The sequence below is a fragment of the Aquarana catesbeiana genome, linkage group LG09 (genome assembly GCF_042186555.1).
Source record: "Aquarana catesbeiana isolate 2022-GZ linkage group LG09, ASM4218655v1, whole genome shotgun sequence".
NCBI lineage: Eukaryota > Metazoa > Chordata > Amphibia > Anura > Ranidae > Aquarana > Aquarana catesbeiana.
Window position 1 is genome coordinate 113,227,504 of NC_133332.1, and position 20,282 is coordinate 113,247,785.

At 44.1% G+C, this 20,282-nt stretch overlaps 1 protein-coding gene across 1 annotated transcript in view; it reads left to right on the top strand.

Moving 5' to 3' along the window:
* Positions 1 to 20,282, top strand: part of LOC141108005 (interleukin-13 receptor subunit alpha-1-like) — a 178,980-nt gene that overhangs the window by 124,351 nt on the left and 34,347 nt on the right. Inside the window, exons 8-9 of the mRNA XM_073599155.1 lie at positions 12,485 to 12,629; positions 15,969 to 16,065. Coding sequence (XP_073455256.1) covers positions 12,485 to 12,629; positions 15,969 to 16,065 — 242 coding nt within the window. The remainder of the gene's footprint in view (positions 1 to 12,484; positions 12,630 to 15,968; positions 16,066 to 20,282) is intronic.

Genomic DNA, 20,282 nt, shown 5'->3' on the forward strand with positions numbered 1-20,282 from the left:
TTGTTTACCATTCCAGGTGCCAAAGTCCCTAAAGCAGAGGTGTCCAAACTTTTTTCAAAGCGGGCCAGATTTGATGAATTGAGCAGGAGTGAGGGCTGACCATTTTGTCTGACACTCTTTGAACCATTAAAATTCAATCTTTTGACCTGTACACACGATCGCACATTCCGACAACAAAATCCATCTGATTTTTCCCGACGGATGTTGGCTCAAACTTTTCTTGCATACACACGGTCACACAAAGTTGGTCGAAAATTCCAAACGTCAAGAATGCGGTGACGTACAACACGTACGACGAGCCGAGAAAAATTAATTTCAATAGCCAGTGTGGCTCTTCTGCTTGATTCTGAGCATGCGTGGCACTTTGTGCGTCAGAATTGATCTACACACGATTGGAAAATGTGCGATCTGAGCTTGTTGTCGGAAAATTTTAGATCCAGCTCTCAAACTTTGTGTGGAAAAAGTCCGATGGAGTCTACACACGGTCGGAATTTCCGACAACAAGCTCCGATCGCACATTTTCCGTCGGAAAGTCCACGGAAAGTCCAACCGTGTGTACAGGGCATAAGTGTGTTCGTCCGACCACTAATACACCATACCTCCCAACTGTCCCGGATTGGCCGGGACCTTCCCGGGAAATGGATCGTGGTCCCCAATGTAATGTCAGTGTAATGTCCCGGAGCAGAGCCAAGTGCCGGAACAAGTTCCACCACTTGGCTCCATTGAAATTATTGGCAAGGGCGAGCTGGTGCAGGGCTTTTTTTCAGCCGCCGCTGCTCACGTCTCCCTGCATGGTGATCTTTATGTCAGCGCTGCTGCCTCCACCTCCCCCTCCAGCACTCTGTGGACCCAGGGGCAGCCTGACCAATCAGGTTCTGCCCTGGGTGAACATGAAGACTGAGAGTGGCAGCAGGTCCGGGGAGCAGGACAGCACCCGGCCGAGGACCCCAGAAGGCAGCGGGGATGAAGAGCCATGAGGGAGGCCAGAACCGATTGCCTGGCCTCCGGAGTAGGGAGAAGAGCATCAAAGACCTCTCAGCCCAGGACCGATCTGGACAGGCTGACCGGAGATTAGGATGGACGGGCAGGAGGTGCAGCCAGAGACAGCAGGAGATCTGCTGGATGGAGCAGCTCCGTGGCCACCGTGCTATGAGAACGGGCTCTGCGCACTGCATGGAAGGTACTGTGTCACACACACACACCTTCCCGCAGGAGGGACTGCAGACAGGGCTAGGATCTCTCTCACTTCCCCCTCCCCTTCCTTCTCCCCCCTTCCTTCTCCCCACTCCTTCTCCTCCCTTCCTTCTCCCCCCTTCCTTCTCCCCCCCTTCCTTCTACCCCCTCCTTCTCCTCCCTTCCTTCTCCCTCCTTCTCCCTCCTTCTCCCCCCCTTCCTTCTTTCCCCTCCTTCTCCTCCCTTCCTTCTCCCCCATTCTTTCTCCCTCCTTCTCCCCCCCCCTTCCTTCTCCCCCCTTCCTTCTCCCTCCTTCTCCCCCCTTTCTCCCCCTTCTTCTCCTTCCTCCTTCTCCTCCCTCCTTCTTCTCCTCCCCCCTTCCTTCTCCCTCCTTCTCCCCCCTTTCTCCCCCTTCTTCTCCTCCCTCCTTCTTCTCCTCCCTCCTTGTTCTCCCCCTCCTTCTCCCTCCTCCCTTCTTCCCCCCTCCTTCCTTTACGCCCCTCTCCCCCCACTTCCCCCCACTCCACAACCCTACACTCAGTGCATAGTGCACCCCACAACCCTGCACTCAGTACGTAGTACACCCCGCAACCCTACAATCAGTATGTAGCGCACCCCGCAACCCTGCACTCAGGATTTAGCGCAGCCCTGCACTCAGGATTTAGCGCAGCCCTGCACTCAGTATTTAGCGCAGCGCTGCACTCAGTATTTAGTGCAGCCCTGCACTCAGTATGTAGTGCAACCCTGCACTCAGTATGTAGTGCAACCCTGCAGTCAGTATGTAGCGCAGCCCTGCACTCAGTATGTAGCGCAGCCCTGCACTCAGTATGTAGCGCAACCCTGCACTCAGTACGTAGTGCAACCTTGGACTCTTTATGTAGTGCACCCCGCAACCCTGCACTCCTTATGTAGCGCACCCCACAACCCTGCACTCAGTACGTAGTGCAACCCTGCACTCAGTATGTAGTGCACCCCGCAACCTTGCACTCTTTATGTAGCGCACCCTGCAACCCTGCCCTCAGTATGTAGCGCAACCCTGCCCTCAGTATGTAGCGCGCCCCTCAACCCTGCATTCTGTACGTAGTGCACCCAGCAACCCTGCACTCAGTACTTGTAGTAAAAAAATGCAGACTCCAAACATTCCTGACCCCTGCATTCTGTGCATTACACCCTCCCGATGCTGCATTCTGTGCATTACACCCTCCCGACCCCTGCGCTCTGTACATTACACACCCACATTTTGCCGTGGTGCTTGCCGCAGGTTGTCCCTTGACTGAAGTGTCCATCATTGGGAAGTTCAAAAGTTGGGAGGTATGAATACACTGCCCAACAAGAATTCTCTTGCCTTTGTGGCTGTGTGTGGTGAAGAGATGAGCTCGGGCGTGCTATTTGAATATATATATATATATATATATATATATATATATATATATATATATATTTTATTTATTTATTTATTTATTTATTTTTTTGTGGCCCCAAAAAATCCGAGCGCCACTCAGGACTAAGGATGAGCTCGGGCGTTTTATTAGGATATACTGTATTTATAACACACACCTTCACTTTAAGAGGGAAGTTTCAGGAAAAAAATTTAATTCTAAATAAAGAACTGTGAAGCAAAATAAGGGTCAGTAGTGCCCATTAATGCAGCCTAATCAGTGCCCATCTGCAGCCTTACCATTGCCATGAATGCAGCCTTACCATTGCAATTAATGCAGCCTCACCATTGCAATCAATACAGCCTTACCATTGCAATCAATGCAGGCTTACCATTGCAATCAATTCAGCCTTACCATTGCCATCAGTGCAGCCTGATCCATGCGCACAAGGAGGGGACCGGGAGGGGGGGTCAAGTGACAATAGATTACATACAGGAGAATCTCCAAGTCCAATGGCAGCCCAAGAGACAGAACTTCCTATTACAGTTGCCGCTGAGTAAACAGGAGATTCTCCTGTATGTAATCTGTTGACACTCGTCCCGCTCCCTCTGAGGCATCGCCGATAAATACGGTATGTATACAAATCACCAGGGGGCCGTATCAAACTGGAACGCGGGCCGTGATTGGCCTGTGGGCCGGACTTTGGACATGCCTGCCCTAAAGAGTAAATCCAGATGGATTACGGCTGGCATAGATGCTTGAATCGATTGGAACAATTATAAAAATTATTTAACAAATTTGTCTTCCCTTTGGCTGTAACCGTTTTTTGCCCATGTTGGACGAATTGGCAGGTCAGGCAAAGTGTTTTTTTGCACTGATACATGCCAACTATTGGTACTTATCCAAATAATTGGCATGTATCAGTGAAAAAAACACTTTGCCTGACCTGGCAATTCGTTCAACATGGGCAAAAAATGTTTACAGCCAAAGGGAAGATATATTCATTCAATAATTTTTATATTTGTTCCACTGATTATGTTATATACTGTCTAACGTGTCCCTGTGGGCTCCTTTATGTAGGAAGGACCATTAGAGCACTAAGGGCACGCTTTGGTGAGCATAGAGGATTTATTGAAAAAGGGCCGTGATCACCATAGTGTTCCCAAACACTTTCTATGTCAACACAAAAAATCCACCCTGGGCCTTAAGGTTTGGTTCTTAGAATCCATTCCTGGGACGTTTCCTGCAGCTGAACAATTCAAGCATCTATGCCAGCAGGAATCCTTCTGTATCTACTCTTTAGGGGCTTTGGCACCTGGGGAGTTTAGCAAAGAAATAGAAGTTCATACCCTCCTATAATAGCCTATTATGTTTTTTCTCAGTTTATGTCATCAGTTTCTCGTTTATAACCATTTTTCAAATTTTTTTTTTCCGTCCTTTGCAGCGGACCCTTATGGTCCTGTCCCACTATCCGTTATCCCACTCATAGTAAGTACCCTAGTTATAGTGCTAAGTAGTATTACTTCAGGGTATACACATTTAGGTATAGGTATATACCTATTAATAATCGGTATGGACGCACCATATACATCCCTTCAGTGAGATACAAACACGTTGTATTCGTATTGCTAAGGTAAATCGATACACACACCTCTTATCAACTCCATACAATATATTATTTTATAATTTTTTTAATTTAATACACGGCGTGTATACGCTATTTATTTAGATGTTGTGACTATGAGAGATATTTATATATATATAATATCTTTATGAATTTTGCGGGCTCTATCCCCCTTCTCCTTTTTATTTATAGATATTTATATGGACATTTTGTTTCGATCTAAACTCACATTTATTTATTGCTGTGCTCTTAAACATCCCTGGGTAGGTTTAATATTCAGTGTCTGGCTGACCCATTTGTGATTAGTGATCACATGACCATCAGGTGTGCTGGAGCCTGTTGTCCTGCGGCCAGCCCAGACCGATAAATACCAATAATCCAGCGCCCCCCCACCATCCCCCCCCCCCGATGCTCCCAAAGGGGTAGCCTCTTTTGACCAGTTGTTCCTCTCCTGGTGTCTGTCTGCTTCCTGGTGACGTCATCTTTCTGCGCTCCACGTCGGCCCGGACCAACTTCCTGGTGGCCACAGGACGGATTGGGGCTCCCCCAGTCATCTGCCAGATCTGTGGACGCTCGTTTTGGATGCCGATCTATACCTGCAGACACCACTATTTACAGATGAGCCTGTTTTTATGTTATTTCTTGTAAGTGCATTACTTACTTTTCTAATAATTCGCATTTAATATACTACACTCAGGTTGGCACTTCCTGTGTCTCTCCCCCTTCTTTAAAAGAGCAACATCAGACTGATTAGGTCATCCTTCTACTCACTTTGTCCTTTGTCAACATATCTGCATGTAACTCACCAGAGTTACTAGTCTTCCATACGGTGGATTGCAAGAGACAGAAGCCAATTCAAATTCTGGTTCTTGCCCTAGTTGCATTTAAAAATCATTTAATTTATGAATTAATATGAAACTGCATTAATGTGTGTCCTTAATACAAAGCTCTAGTAATTTGTGTCTTGTACATCTGCCTGAAGTTTGAAGCGTTATTAAACCCCACAAACAAAAATATAATATATTGCAGCTTACCAATCCTTAAATTTGATGGCTGCATTAGTTTCCGTTTTTAGGTTTTCCCCCTTTGTTTTGATCTTGTGATCTGGACATTAACCCACCTCCTGTATTAGAGTGCCCCCACTCTAGATTAAGGAGCAACAGGGACATCCTTGGACACCAGCATTGTTTATCTGGGGGGAAGAGAGTGTTAGATGTACCAGCAGATTTAGATATGCTAACACATTAAAGCCAAACTCCAGCTCACCCTTTTAACCACTTGCCGACCAGCTGTCATCATTATACGGCGGCAGGTCGGCACGATCCCGCGAACCATCATAGCTGTATGCCGGCTCCTTTAAGTGTGATAGCAGGAGCGCGCCCGCGATGACCGCGGCCACACGTGATTGCGAGCACAAGAGGCAGAGCAGGGACCTGTGTGTGTAAACACACAAATCCCTGTTCTGTGAGGAGAGGAGATGCAGATCATGAGTTCCTAATGGCTAGGAACCACAATCTGTCATCTCCTATAGTCAGTCCCCTCCCCTACAGTTAGAACACACACAGGGAACACAGTTAACCCCTTGATCGCCCCCTAGTGTTAACCCCTTCCCTGCCAGTGACATTTATACAGTAATCAGTGCATTTTTATAGCACTGATCGCTGTATAATTGTCAATCATCCCAATGTCGCAGTCGCAATAAAAATTGCAGATCACCGCCATTACTACTAAAAAAAAATAATAATAATAACGGCATAAATCTATCTCCGATTTTGTTGACGCTATAACTTTTGCGCAAACCAATCAATATAGGCTTATTGCAATTTTTTATTACCAAAAATATGTAGAAGAATACATATCGGCCTAAACTGAGAAAAAAAATTGCTTTTTAAAAAAAAAAAAATTGCGGATATTTATTATAGCAAAAAGTACAAAATATTGTGTTGTTTTTTTTTTTTCAAAATTGTTGCTCTTTTTTTGTTCATAGCGCACTGCGTCATTGTAACTGACAATTGCGCAGGCATACAACTTTGTACAAAAACAAATTGATGTCCTTTTTCCCCCCACAAGTAGAGCTTTCTTTTGGTGGTAATTGATCACCTCTGCAATTTTTATTTTTTGTGCTATAAACAAAAAAAGAGCGACAATTTTGAAAAATGAAAACAATATTTTTTACTTTTTGCTATAATAAATATCCCTAAAATTTTTTTTAAAAAACAAATGTCTTCCTAAGTTTAGGCCAATATGTATACTTCTACATATTTTTGGTAATAAAAAAATCGCAATAAGCGTATATTGATTGGTTTGCGCAAAAGTTATAGCGTCGACAAAATATGGGCTATATTTATGGCATTTTTATTATTATTTTTTTTACTAGTAATGGCGGTGATCTGCTATTTTTATTGGGACTGCGACATTGTGGGGGACAGATCGGACACTTTTGACACTTTTTTGGGACCATTGACATTTATACAGCGATCAGTGCTAAAAAAATGCACTGATTACTGTATAAATGACACTGGCAGGGAAGTGGTTAACAGTAGGGGCCGATCAAGGGGTTAACTGTGTGTCCTGAGTGATTCTAACTGTGGGAGGATGGGACTGCCTGGGTGAGGAGACCGATCGTTGTTCATACTTAGTATGAACAACAGATCAGTCTCCCCTCCCCTGACAGCACGGAGATCTGTCTGTTTACATTGACAGATCTCCGTTCTGTCTCTGTGTGGCGCGATCGTGGGAGCCCGGCGGTCATCGCGCGCCCCATAGTGTTCTGAAAGCGAGCCGACGTATAGCTACGACGGCTCGCCCAGGGGAGCCAACCTGCTGCAGTATAACTCCGGCGGCTGGTCGGGAAGTGGTTAAAATAGAGTCAAATGCACTTGTGTATCCTTATGGTCTCTTGCTCAGAATCATAAACCTACCACGCTCCCCACTGACATCAGATGTGATGAAACGTGTAGGGCGGAGCTATCGATTGTGATGACATCACACACTCTACAATCAGGAAGTTATTGGTTTGATTCCCGGAATTGGCTTTTTATAGATGAGTGCTTATCATTCTTTTATATTGTAGGTAATTAGAGGCTTTTTATAATAAATGTAATTTTTTAAAATGTGGTTTTACACAATGTGGCTTCCTTAGCTTTTTCATTCAACATGATTCCATACTTGCTGTCTATTGATGTTACATAGTATGTGAGGTTGAAAAAAAAGACACAAGTCCATCAAGTCCAACCTATGTGTGTGATTATATGTCAGTATTACCTTGTATATCCCTGCATGTTGTGGTCGTTCGGGGGCTTATCTAATAGTTTTTTTAAACTATTGATGCTCTCCGCTGAGACCACTGCCTGTGGAAGGGAGTTCCACATCATTGCCGCTCTTACAGTAAAGAACCCTCTACACAGTTTAAGGTTAAACCTCTTTTCTTCTAATTTTAATGAGTTGCCACGAGTCTTGTTAAACTCACTTCTGCGAAAAAGTTTTATCCCTATTGTGGGGTCACCAGTATGGTATTTGTATATTAAAATCATATCCCCTCTCAAGCTTCTCCTCTCTAGAGAAAATAAGTTCAGTGCTCGCAACCTTACTTCATAACTAATATCCTCCAGTCCCTTTATTAGCTTTGTTGCCCTTCCCTGTACTCGCTCCATTTCAAGTACATCCTTCCTGAGGGCTGGTGCCCAGAACTGGACAGCATACTCCCGGTGAGGCCGGACCAGAGTCTTGTAGAGTGGGAGAATTATCACTTTATCTCTTGAGTTAATCCCCTTTTTAATGCATGCCAATATTCTGTTTGCTTTGTTAGCAGCAGCTTGGCATTGCATGCCATTGCTGAGCCTATCATCTACTAGGGTACCCAGGTCCTTTTCCATCCTTGATTCCCCCAGAGGTTCTCCCCCAGTGAGTAGAGTGCATTCATATTTTTGCCACCCAAATGCATTATTTTACATTTTTCCACATTGAACCTCATTTGCCATGTAGTTGCCCACCCCATTCATTTTTTCAGATCTTCTTGCGAGCTTTCCACATCCTGCGGAGAAGTTATTACCCTGCTTAGCTTAGTATCGTCCACAAATACAGAGATTGAACTGTTTACCCCATCCTCCAAGTCATTTATGAACAGATTAAATAGGATTGGTCCCAGCACAGAACCCTGGGGGACCCCACTTTCCACCCCTGACCATACCGAGTACTCCCCATTTATCACTACCCTCTGAACTTGCCCTTGTAGCCAGTTTTCATTCTATGTACTCACCCTATGGTCCATGCCAACGGACCTTACTTTGTACAGTAAACGTTTATGGGGAATTGTGTCAAATGCTTTTGCAAAATCCAGATACACCACATCTATGAGCCTTCCTTTATCTAGATGGCAGCTCACCTCCTCATAGAAGGTTAATAGATTGGTTTGGCAAGAACGATTCTTCATGAATCCATGCTGATTACTGCTAATGATACCGTTTTCATTACTAAAATCTTGTATATAGTCCCTTATCATCCCCTCCAAGAGCTTGCATACTATTGATGTTGGGCTAACTGGTCTGTAATTCCCAGGGATGTATTTTGGCCCTTTTTTAAATATTGGTGCTACATTGGCTCTTCTCCAATCAGCTGGTACCATTCCAGTCAGTAGACTATCAGTGAAAATTAGGAACAACAGTCTGGCAATTACTTGACAGAGTTCCCTAAGGACCCTCGGGTGCAAGCCATCTGGTTCAGTAACTTATTAATGTTGAGTTTTCCAAGTCTATTTCTAATTCTGTCCTCTGTTAGCCATGACGGTGCTTCCTGTGATGCGTCATGAGGATAAACAGTGCAATATTGGTTACTGGAGCCCCCTTATTCCCTCGTGGAAACTGAGGAGAAGAATAAATTCAATACCTTCACCATCTCCCCATCCTTTGTAACCAGATTTTCTTCCTCATTCTTTATGGGGCCAATATGGTCTGTCCTCCTTTTTTTATTGTTTATATACTTAAAGAATTTCTTGGAATTTTTTTGCTCTCCTCCGCTATGTGTCTTTCGTGTACAGTGGGGACGGAAAGTATTCAGACCCCCTTACATTTTTCACTCTTTGTTATATTGCAGCCATTTGCTAAAATAATTTAAGTTCATTTTTTTCTTATTAATGTACACATAGCACCCCATATTGACAGAACAACACAGAATTGGTGACATTTTTGCAGATTTATTAAAAAAAGAAAAACTGAAATATCACATGGTCCTAAGTATTCAGACCCTTTGCTCAGTATTTAGTAGAAGCACCCTTTTGATCTAATACAGCCATGAGTCTTTTGGGGAAAAATGCAACAAGTTATTCACACCTGGATTTGGGGATCCTCTGCCATTCCTCCTTGCAGATCCTCTCCAGTTCTGTCAGGTTGGATGGTAAACGGTGGACAGCCATTTTTAGGTCTCTCCAGAGATGCCCAATTGGGTTTAAGTCAGGGCTCTGGCTGGGCCATTCAAGAACAGTCATGGAGTTGTTGTGAAGCCACTCCTTTGTTATTTTAGCTGTGTGCTTATGGTCATTGTCTTGTTGGAAGGTAAACCTTCGGCCCAGTCTGAGGTCCTGAGCACTCTGGAGAAGGTTTTCGTCCAGGATATCCCTGTACTTTCCCGCATTCATCTTTCCCTCGATTGCAACTAGTCGTCCTGTCCCTGCAGCTGAAAAATACCCCCACAGCATGATGCTGCCACCACCATGCTTCACTGTTGGGACTTTATTGGACAAGTGATGAGCAGTGCCTGGTTTTCTCCACACATACCGCTTAGAATTAAGGCCAAAAAGTTCTATCTTGGTCTCATCAGACCAGAGAATCTTTTTTCTCACCATCTTGGAGTCCTTCAGGTGTTTTTTTAGCAAACTCCATGTGGGCTTTCATGTGTCTTGCACTGAGAAGAGGCTTCCGTCGTGCCACTCTGCCATAAAGCCCTGACTGGTGGAGGGCTGCAGTGATGTTTGACTTTCTACAACTTTCTCCCATCTCCTGACTGCATCTCTGGAGCTTAGCCACAGTGATCTTTGGGTTCTTCTTTACCTCTCTCACCAAGGCTCTTCTCCCCCGATAGCTGTTTGGCCGGACGGCCAGCTCTAGGAAGGGTTCTGGTCATCCCAAACGTCTTCCATTTAAGGATTATGGAGGCCACTGTTCTCTTAGGAACCTTAAGTGCAGCAGAATTTTTTTTGTAACCCTGACCAGATTTGTGCCTTGAAACAATTCTGTCTCTGAGCTCTTCAGGCAGTTCCTTTGACCTCATGATTCTCATTTGCTCTGACATGCACTGTGAGCTGTAAGGTCTTATATAGACAGGTGTGTGGCTTTTCTAATCAAGTTCAATCAGTATAATAAAACACAGCTGGACACAAATGAAGGTGTAGAACCATCTCAAGGATGATCAGAAGAAATGGACAGCACCTGAGTTAAATATATGAGTGTCACAACAAAGGGTCTGAATACTTGGGACCATTTGATATTTCAGTTTTTCTTTTTTAATAAATCTGCAAAAATGTCAACAATTCTGTGTTTTTCTGTCAATATGGGGTGCTGTGTGTACATTAATGAGGAAAAAATGAACTTAAATGATTTTAGCAAATGGCTGCAATATAACAAAGAGTGAAAAATTTAAGGGGGTCTGAATACTATCCGTCCCCACTGTACTATCTTAGCCGCCCTAATTGCACCCTTACATTTCTTGTGGCATTCTTTGTAAAGTCTGAATGCTGATGATGATCCCTCAGTCTTGTATTTTTTGAAGGCCTTCTCCTTTGCTTTTATAAGCATTTTACATTGGAGTTAAACCATCCAGGACTTTGCTGTCCCCTCAAAATAACTAAACGCACAGCCATTAATGTCTAAACTGCTGGCAACAAAAGTGAGTACACCCCTAAGTGAAAATGTCAAAATTGGGCCCAAAGTGTCAATATTTTGCGTGGCAACCATTATTTTCCAGCACTGCAGTAACCCTCTTGGGCATGGAGTTCACCAGAGCTTCACAGGTTGCCACTGGGGTCCTCTTCCACTCCTCCATGATGACATCAGGGTGCTGGTGGACGTTAGAGACCTTGCGCTCCTCCACCCTCTGGTTGAGGATGCCCCACAGATGCTCAATAGGGTTTAGATCTGGAGACATGCTTGGCCAGTCCATAACCTTTACCCTCAACTTCTTTAGCAAGGCAGCGGTTGTCTTGGAGGTGTGTTTGGGGTCGTTATCATGTTGGAATACTGCCCTGCAGCCCAGTCTCCAAAAGGAGGGGCTCATGCTCTGCTTCAGTATGTAACAGTACATGGCATTCATGGTTCCCTCAGTGAACTGTAGCTCCCCAGTGCCGGAAGCACTCATGCAGCCCCAGACCATGACACTCCCACCACCATTGACTGTAGGCAAGAGACACTTGTCATTGTACTCCTCACCTTGTTGCCACCACACTTGCTTGACACCATCTGAACCAAATAAGTTTATCTTGGTCTCGTCAGACCACAGGACAAGGTTCCAGTAATGCATGTCCTTAGTCTGCTTATCTTCAGCCAACTGTTTGCGGGCTCTTGTGCATCATCTTTAGAAGAGGCTTCCTTCTGGGACGACAGCCATGCAGACCAATTTGATGCAGTGTGCGGCGTATGGTCTGAGCATTGGTATTAACCTCTGCAGCAATGCTGGCAGCACTCATATGTCTATTTCCCAAAGACAACCTCTGGATATGACGCTGAGCACGTGCACTCAACTTATTTGGTTGAACTTGGTGAGGCCTGTTCTGAGTGCAACCTGTCCTGTTAAACCGCTGTATGGTCTTGGCCATCCTCCTGAAACTCAGTTTCAGGGTCTTGGCAATCTTCTTATAGCCTAGGCCATCTTTATGTAGAGCAGAAATTCTTTTTTTCAGATCCTCAGAGAGTTCTTTGTCATGAGGTGCCATGTTGAACTCCCAGTGACCAGTATGAGAGAGTGAGAGCGATAACACCAAATTTAACACTAACGAGTCACATGACACCGGGGAGGGAAAATGGCTAATTGGGCCCAATATGGACATTTTCACTTAGGGGTGTGCTCACTTTTTCTGCCAGCGGTTTAGACATTAATGGCTGTGTGTTGAGTTATTTTGAGGGGACAGCAAATTTACACTGTTATACAAGCTGTACACTCACTATTTTACATTGCATCAAAGTGTCATTTCTTTAGTGTTGTCACATGAAAAGATATAATAAAATATTTACAAAAATGTGAGGGGTGTACTCACTTTTGTGAGATACTGTATGTAATAACTGAAATGAATGACTCATCCCAGCTCCTTTTTATCTTTAAGGATATTGCAGGTTTAAGCATAGAAATTCCCAATGCTGCTACTGATGTCAAATACACTGTGAAAGTACGGGTCAGGTTACCATCATATTCCACACTTCCAGGTGGCCATCTGTGGAGTGATTGGAGTGAAGAGCAGACATTACAAGGTACAGTTGAGGAATTACAATGATGTTATTTATAAAAAGAACCTGCAATAGCAATGTGACGGCATTTTATAATGAATCTAATTTAACATAGAATACAGCACAAGTGTAAAGTGCTACCTGCCAAACAGCCAATTTCTAATGAGACACCTTTGCAACATCAAGGCATTTTGCAAAGTTCTAACCATTCAATCTCATTGCAGCCAAAGCAATACCATTTTGTCAAAGCAGTGATTGGATCGTGAGAGAACAGCAGTGCATTGATTAAGTCAGCTCTGTGCTTCCTCCTCCAATCTACAAACTCTATTTGTTAGTTTCACAGCACTATGCAATGCTAACAATGCTGCCTCCTCAATTTTCAGATCGATAGTGATGTGCAGAAAATTACAAAAAGCTACTATAAATAACATAACAGATTAACAGATTAATGTACTATATATAAATAATTTAAATATTTTAATTAACACATAACTGGATTGAATCGGGGTCTCTTCTTAAAGCTGTGTCACCCCTATAACTCCTAACTGTTGATTGGACTGTGATACCACTGGAGAGTTGTCTAAATCTTTCCCCTACAGTATCGGGTATCCTAGGATTAAATTACATGAGCTTGGCCCTCTGGTGAGTGAATCGCAGTTGATCGCCTTTCAGTGGCCATTTGACAGGCGGTGAGGAGGCATTATGCTGCCACCTCACCAACTGTTTTATTCTCTAAAAACCTGCAGCACAATGGCATGCATTGCAGCTGGTTGTAAGGCAGTTGCGGTTTGGCACTTTTTAGTTGAATATGATCATTTTTTCCACACCGCGATGCAAAGCGTTGTGGCATGTGTACACCCCTATCCGTGCCCTTGCAGCTTAAAGGAGAGCATTTGGGGTGGGGGGGAGGGATGAAAATGTGGCTCAAAGTTTTACTAATCCCAGGACCCTGCATTCACTATATCTGGTCTCCCACCGTACACAGAGAATGGAAATGCAATTATATTAGTAAATATAATCTGCTAAATACCTTTTTTCATCGGCAGTATATAGAAGTCTTGTGACACCTGTCAGTGTCTGGCTGAGCACTTGTTAAAGCTTGTAGGAGGAGTTTTAATTCTCCTCTGACTGTCCTATGAGGCTGCAGGACCCCTGACTTTCTGTCTGGAGAGTGCTGATTGGCCCTGTGCGATCACATGCACCCTCCCCCAAAAAAATAATAAAACCTCTAGCAATACACATCAATCAGAGCATGTGCAGAGTGTCCCCAAGGCTCTGTACTATCAGGAGATGGATTGGGGTCAGTGGAAGAAGGGGAGGATCAGAGAAGAAGACAGGATCAAACAGCCTTTTCACACAATGTGAAGGATTAACCTCTTAGGTTCCACAGTGAGTATAACAAGCATGCTTTACTGCATATACAGACTGATTTTACTGCTGTGGGGTAAGTAACACTTCAACAGTTTTTCTACTCCCAACAAAGTGTAAATGAGGCTTTAAAGTTGAGCTTCAGTTCACATCAATCTACCCTTGATGCGTTTGTTAAAGCGGTATTAAACCCAAAAGCAAACATTTATATTGCAGCTTACCATTTCTTATATGTGATGTCTACATAAATTTTCTTTCCTTTATTTTCACATGGTGATCTAGTCAGTAAGTCTTTTCAAAGAACAAGCTCTCCAGCAGAATCAGTTACAGAGATGAAACAAACCATTTACCACTGACAAGGGGTGCTTACATTGATCATCTTTCAGTTATTCAATATTCATGTAAAACCTTTATCCTGAAAGGAAAAAAAAACTGGTGTAACTGCTTATAAAGTGTGAACTGGAGTTCGGCTTCAATTTCTTAGTGTATTTAACTCTGCTAGTACATCCAACACTCTCCTCCCCCCAGATGGACAATGCTGCTGTCCAAAGCTGTCTACCTGTGCTCCTTCATCCAGAGTTGTGTCTCGCTAATACTGGAGGTGTATTACTGGCCAATTCACCAGGTGAAAACCAAGGAAAAGTTCTGGAAAAAAAGAAATCTAATTCCACCACAGCTGTAATAAATGACATTTTTGGTTTTGGGTGTAATGCTGCTTTAACGTACCAGTAGACATGAAATGATTAGCTCACATCTGTGGCTTCCTTCACTGTTTAGGGGAAAAAACCTGAACAGATTCCCTCATACACACAAGTTAGGTGGGTAGAGGAATCCTCCCCATTGTGTTTTTGTATTCTGACAGCAGGGACTCCTCCAGTGTCAGAATACACTGATCAGTGCTGGAGACGATTGGCTGCAGCATTGATCGAACAAAATTTTTTCCAGGAAACCCGTTTGCAAGAAGCTGCTCATTAGATTGACTTCTCACAAATTGGAACGGTCAGAGATGGATTGAAATATGGCCAGTCCTTGCCAAACCTGCCAAATTTCGATCTATCTATGGCCAGCTTAACAAACAATCTAAAAGTAAATCTGTCATAGGACAAACCCTGGTATTTTTCCCTTCTGAATTTCTTGTGAAAATGATAGTTGTCTGGCTGTCATGTTGACCTCTCGGGTCTCAAAACTTGGAGTTAGAAACCTAGAACAAGTTCAGGAAAGCCACAGAAAATGCAGTATTCCCAATCTGCATGTTTGTTCTATAGCAGCCAGAAAATTAGCAGTTTCAGAAGGTGAAGATGAAGGGCAGCCTTCATGTTACTCTTGCGACCGAATTGAAGGACATGTTTTTTTTTTTTTTTCTGATTTGAAACTACACAGATGGTTATATACCCTAAGCAATGATAACACTGTGGATTTTTTTTTTAAATTCTTTTTATTTATTTCAGAAAAAGAAAGATTACATGACAGAGCCTTTGGGCATTCCCCGGCTCGAAGTGCATAAAAAATTAGGCAAGGCATATCATATCTTAACTACGGGCCTAAACCTGTTAACAAGATAAACAACAACAAAACAACCCCCGTAGCTTGCTGCTAAAAAATAACAATAAAAGTGTAATGCTCAGCAATTAGTATAGATGTGATATACGACAGGTGTCTCCCAAGAAAAAGTCTACAATAAGTGGGTGGCTATAGGTGCGTGGTTAGTCAGAATGCACCCCTGGGGGGACAACCGGAGGAACCATCATCTTAGTGAACATGTTTCTTTATATTGGATTTTTACAGGTTGGCAATTTCATAGAGTAAATATCTATGGTAAATATTGCCTGCCATTCCAGAATCTGGTTTTATAGAGTCCAAATACTTAGCAGATGATCAGCTTCAGTCTATAGGGAAATGGTATTTTACAAGTTTGTTCTGCTGTCTCATGGCGATTTAAAACAATGTTCAGAATGAATTATGCAAAATGCTTATGTGTCTGTTATTATTTTCCAGGAGTGAGCAATGGGCGAGATATATCCATCCTATTACTTCTATTAATACCAGCAATAATTATTGTTGCAGCAGTCATCCTGCTCATTTACATGAGAAGGTAATTTCCTATGCTTATGACAACACTAGTATAGATGTTCCTCTGTTTATCTCTCTGTTTGTCTTTTCTTTTTTCTTCTTTTTCCAGTGCCTTGTCTTTTTTTTTATCTCTCCTCCTCTTTATATTATCTATTCTATCTATCTATCTATCTATCTATCTATCTATCTATCTATCTATCTATCTATCTATCTATCTATCTATCTAAGCACATGATTAGAGCCTGCTCTAATTGGCTTAAAAAAGGGTGGGCTCGGGGGCGCAGAGCACTGAGCCATGAGCCCACCCAGTTGTGTGACAATAGCGAATTAATATTTGCTATTGTCTTCCTGCTGCTCCTCCTGGCCAATTAGGAAGCGGATCTTAAGACCCAATTGGCCAAGAGGAGAAGCGACCATATTGGCTGCCGAGGAGTAGAAGGGGGGAAGCTGCTGAGGAGGAGATGCAGGAGGAAGCCGTCGAAGCTGCCCGCGACCTAGATGGTAGTGCGGGGCTGGTGGGCGGATGGGCGAGCGATGGGGGGTGGTGCGTGGTTTGCCAAACGACCGAGCAACAGGGGGGTGGGGGATTTGTTACTGGAGGATTGACCGAACGGGGGGAGGGAATGGGGGGTTTGACTGACCGACTGAACAGGAGGGGGGGTGGCGGGTCGTTTGTTTGCCGCCCCCAAAAAATGGAGTCTGTGTGTCTGTCTATCTGTCTATCTTACGTTAAAAGACTATTTAAATTGGGTTGTGTTCTATAACCACCGGCCGACAGTATACATATATATACGGTTTGCAAGTGATTTACTGGGGTTATGGCTGAAGCTGTCAGCTATAACCCCAGTATCTTTTTTTTTTCAGCCAGGGACTGGCTTTCTCATGAAAGTGGTCCGAGCAGCTAGTTAGCCGCTAGATAACTTTCTGATGCAGCGAGAGGGGTGTCTTTTGCTTTGATGTTTTGCTTTTGAAGGTAGAGAGGGGACCTGTCATTCCTTATTTCTATTGCAAGGGTTGTTTACATTCCTTGTAATTGGAATACAAGTCTTAAAAAAAAAAAAAAGAACAGTGTGTGTAAAAATAAAAAAATAAACAAGTGAAAAAAAAAAATCCCCATCCCTCCGTGCTCACGCACAGAAGCGAACGCAGGGCTTTTTTTCAAGGGGAACTTGGTGGAACTCAGTTCCACCACCTCTGGCTCAGACCCTTTGGTGTCTGCTCACCACAATCACTTGTAAACACAGAAGTCTGGTTTCTGTGTTTACAAGTGACAGCTCTGCACTCTGTATGTAATGCAATCCTGGTATTTAATGCCCCTTTAAGACCCTCCTACTGTTTTTGTGAAATTTGACTGACCACACCCACTATTTGATGTGATTTGGAGGGTGTGTGTAGGGGAGGGGTTTTGTGGGGCCCTGGTTAAGTTCCAGCACCTATTGTTTAAGATAAAAAGCCCTCAGCGAACGTATATGTAAACAGTGTTCGCATCCCACATGTGAAGTATCGCCACAAATGTTCGAGCAAGAGCAATAATTCTAGCACTAGACCTCCTCTGTAACTCTAAACAGGTAACCTGTAAAAAATTGTAAAGAGTCGCCTATGGAGATTTTTAAGTATTGAAGTTTGTCATCATTTCACAAGCGTGCGCAATTTTAAAGTGTGACATGTTAGGTGTTTATTTACTCAGTGTTATACCTTTTATACGTTTGGTTATGTATTGTGTTTTTCATATATGTAGCACCCTTTACCAATAGGTAGGTGCTAGTAATAGATTTTTTACTGGTTAGACTGTCAGCACAGGCAAATTTAGGCAGGCCTATGCTGCAAGCTAGGCCAGTCTGTTTTGGATCTGGGGGTTGGGAGTGGTCAGAGTAGCAGTGGGTGTGGCCACCTGTGCTCTATGTCTGAGGTGCCTCCCCTGCTTCGAGGGAGAATGTTCTGGAAGAGGGACAGGGCCTAGGACTGGAGTGGCAGGCAGCTTGTGTGGGAGCCCTGACCAATCCCCAACTGGTATTGGCAGGGGGGCGGGCCTCCTATATAAGCTGAGGTAACATGCCACTGGGGAGGGTTGTCGGCTGAGTGAAGCGGAGGATGGCATACTAGGATTTGCAAGCTGGGCTGGCTGGGAACAGTAGTGAACCATCCATCAAATGCTTTTAAACTACTAGGCCTCCGGGGAGAGATGCTGCAGGTCTCTGGCCTAGTAGCAGTGAGCAACCAGAGATGGCTTAAGGACTTATTTGGAGTGGGTCCTTCTTCTTCATAGAAGATGTGACATTACTTTAATTCAAGATAAGTTTTGTGCAGGAGGGGAATTACAGGATAAGCTTTGTGCAGGAGGAGAGAAGTTCTACTCTTACACGGTCAAGAGTGATGTCCTCATCCTTTACACGGTAATGGATGGGGAATTCTTGGAAGTAATACTCTGCGGGAGTTGAGCAGAGGAGGAGCAACAGTCTGCATGGTGATGCAGGAGGAAGATGCACATAATCTCTTCTGGCTCTATGTGCTAACTTTTACAATCTTTAAAATATGATGGCAATTGAATTATTCTATGGGCATCCCATATACCCTTTTCCCCAACCACGTTGTATCCCCCAATAAAACAAAAACAAAACCAGCAAAAGACTGTTCATTGTCTCTGCAAGTGATGTATGGGAGTCTGGCAGCGGGGTGAATTGTTGGATTGTTTGTTACCAGTGGCAACTACACTGCTGCATATTTATTATAGCTGGACTATACCTTTTCAGACCGTACTGTCATTTTTTACAAAGGAACTCTCTAACAGGAATATCCGGCGTTCATACATCAGTACCGTATGCAAGAACCCTAAGGCCTCATTCTCACGAGGCGGATCCGCTTCCATGGAGTCCGCCTCGGTCCGCGGGCTCAGCAGGAGATCTCTCCATTGATCACCGCTGAGCCGGCGGATGACAGGTCCCTCTCTGCTCACTGAGTGGGGAGGGGCTTGTCGTGCGCTGCTGGTTTCTATGGCGAGATCGGACGAAAACGGATAGCATGTCCGTTTTCATCAGATCTCACCCGATCTGATCTACCAGCAACAGATCTGAACGTAGAGGCATCCGTCTGCTTTTAGTGGATCGGACCGGGTCGGATGTCAGCGGACATGTCACCGCTGATATCCGTCACTCCATAGACTAGCATGGAGCGCCCGTTCAGGTCTGCTATCAAAACTGACAGGCAGACCTGAACGGTCCGACTGTGTGAAAGGGGCCTAAGACTCCGATCACTACTAGGCATCCTGGATCGTGGGCGGAATCACTGCGATTCTGCTTCACGATCCCGAATCACGGCAAATTGTGATCCCGTCACTTCCCATGGCACCCCAATCACAGCGTGATTTTGCCCGCGATTGTTGCCCGATGAATCATGGTAAAATCGCTCAAACAGAATCGCAGTACGCCTGTAGCCCAAAAGAAGTTGCAGAACAATTGTGGCAAAATCACACTGCGATCGGGCGTCCCGCGATTTGTCGTAAGTTAGTGATCGCAGGCAGAATCGTGGCGATTCGGCCTGCGATCCAGGATGCCTAGATGTGAACAGAGCCTTAGGCTGCATTCACACAAGATCGTGGTTGGAATCCCTGCGATTCTGCCCTCCGATTCCAATTGGCTGCAGAACGAGGGACACAATTGCGATGCCATTACTTCTAAAAGCACCCTAATTGTGCAGTAATCTTGCCACGATTGTCAAGCGATAAATCACTCTGCAATCGCGACAACACACATCGTTTGTCGCACAACAAGAAAAATGGGCTTCTTTTGGGTGACAGTGTGGCACATAGCGATTTGCCATGATTGCAGTGTGATTTACCATCTGACAATCGCTTTAAAATTGCAGGGTGATTGGAGTGCCATTAGAAGTAATAGCATCGCAATCGCGTTTTGCAGCCATATCAAATTGCGGTGCGGAATTCATTTGTTTTCACCTTCCTAATTGTAGCAAAGAGTTTTATTTAAAAACTGAAAAACTGTGATGGTCCCACACAAATGGCTGTTGGTTAATACTTGTTTTTGTCTTTGTGGGAACTGCTGCCCCTACTATGAATTAGGTAGTCTGAAATGGAAAGTATTTGAGGGTAGGAGGTATGGCGCTGCGCAGTTGTTTGTATGTGTGTGGTGCCCTTTAAATAAAATATAAATTCCTAGTGCTTAATTAAATTCCAGTGTAGTATCTGTTAACAAAACGTATTCCTTGAAACCTATTTTGTTATTTGAA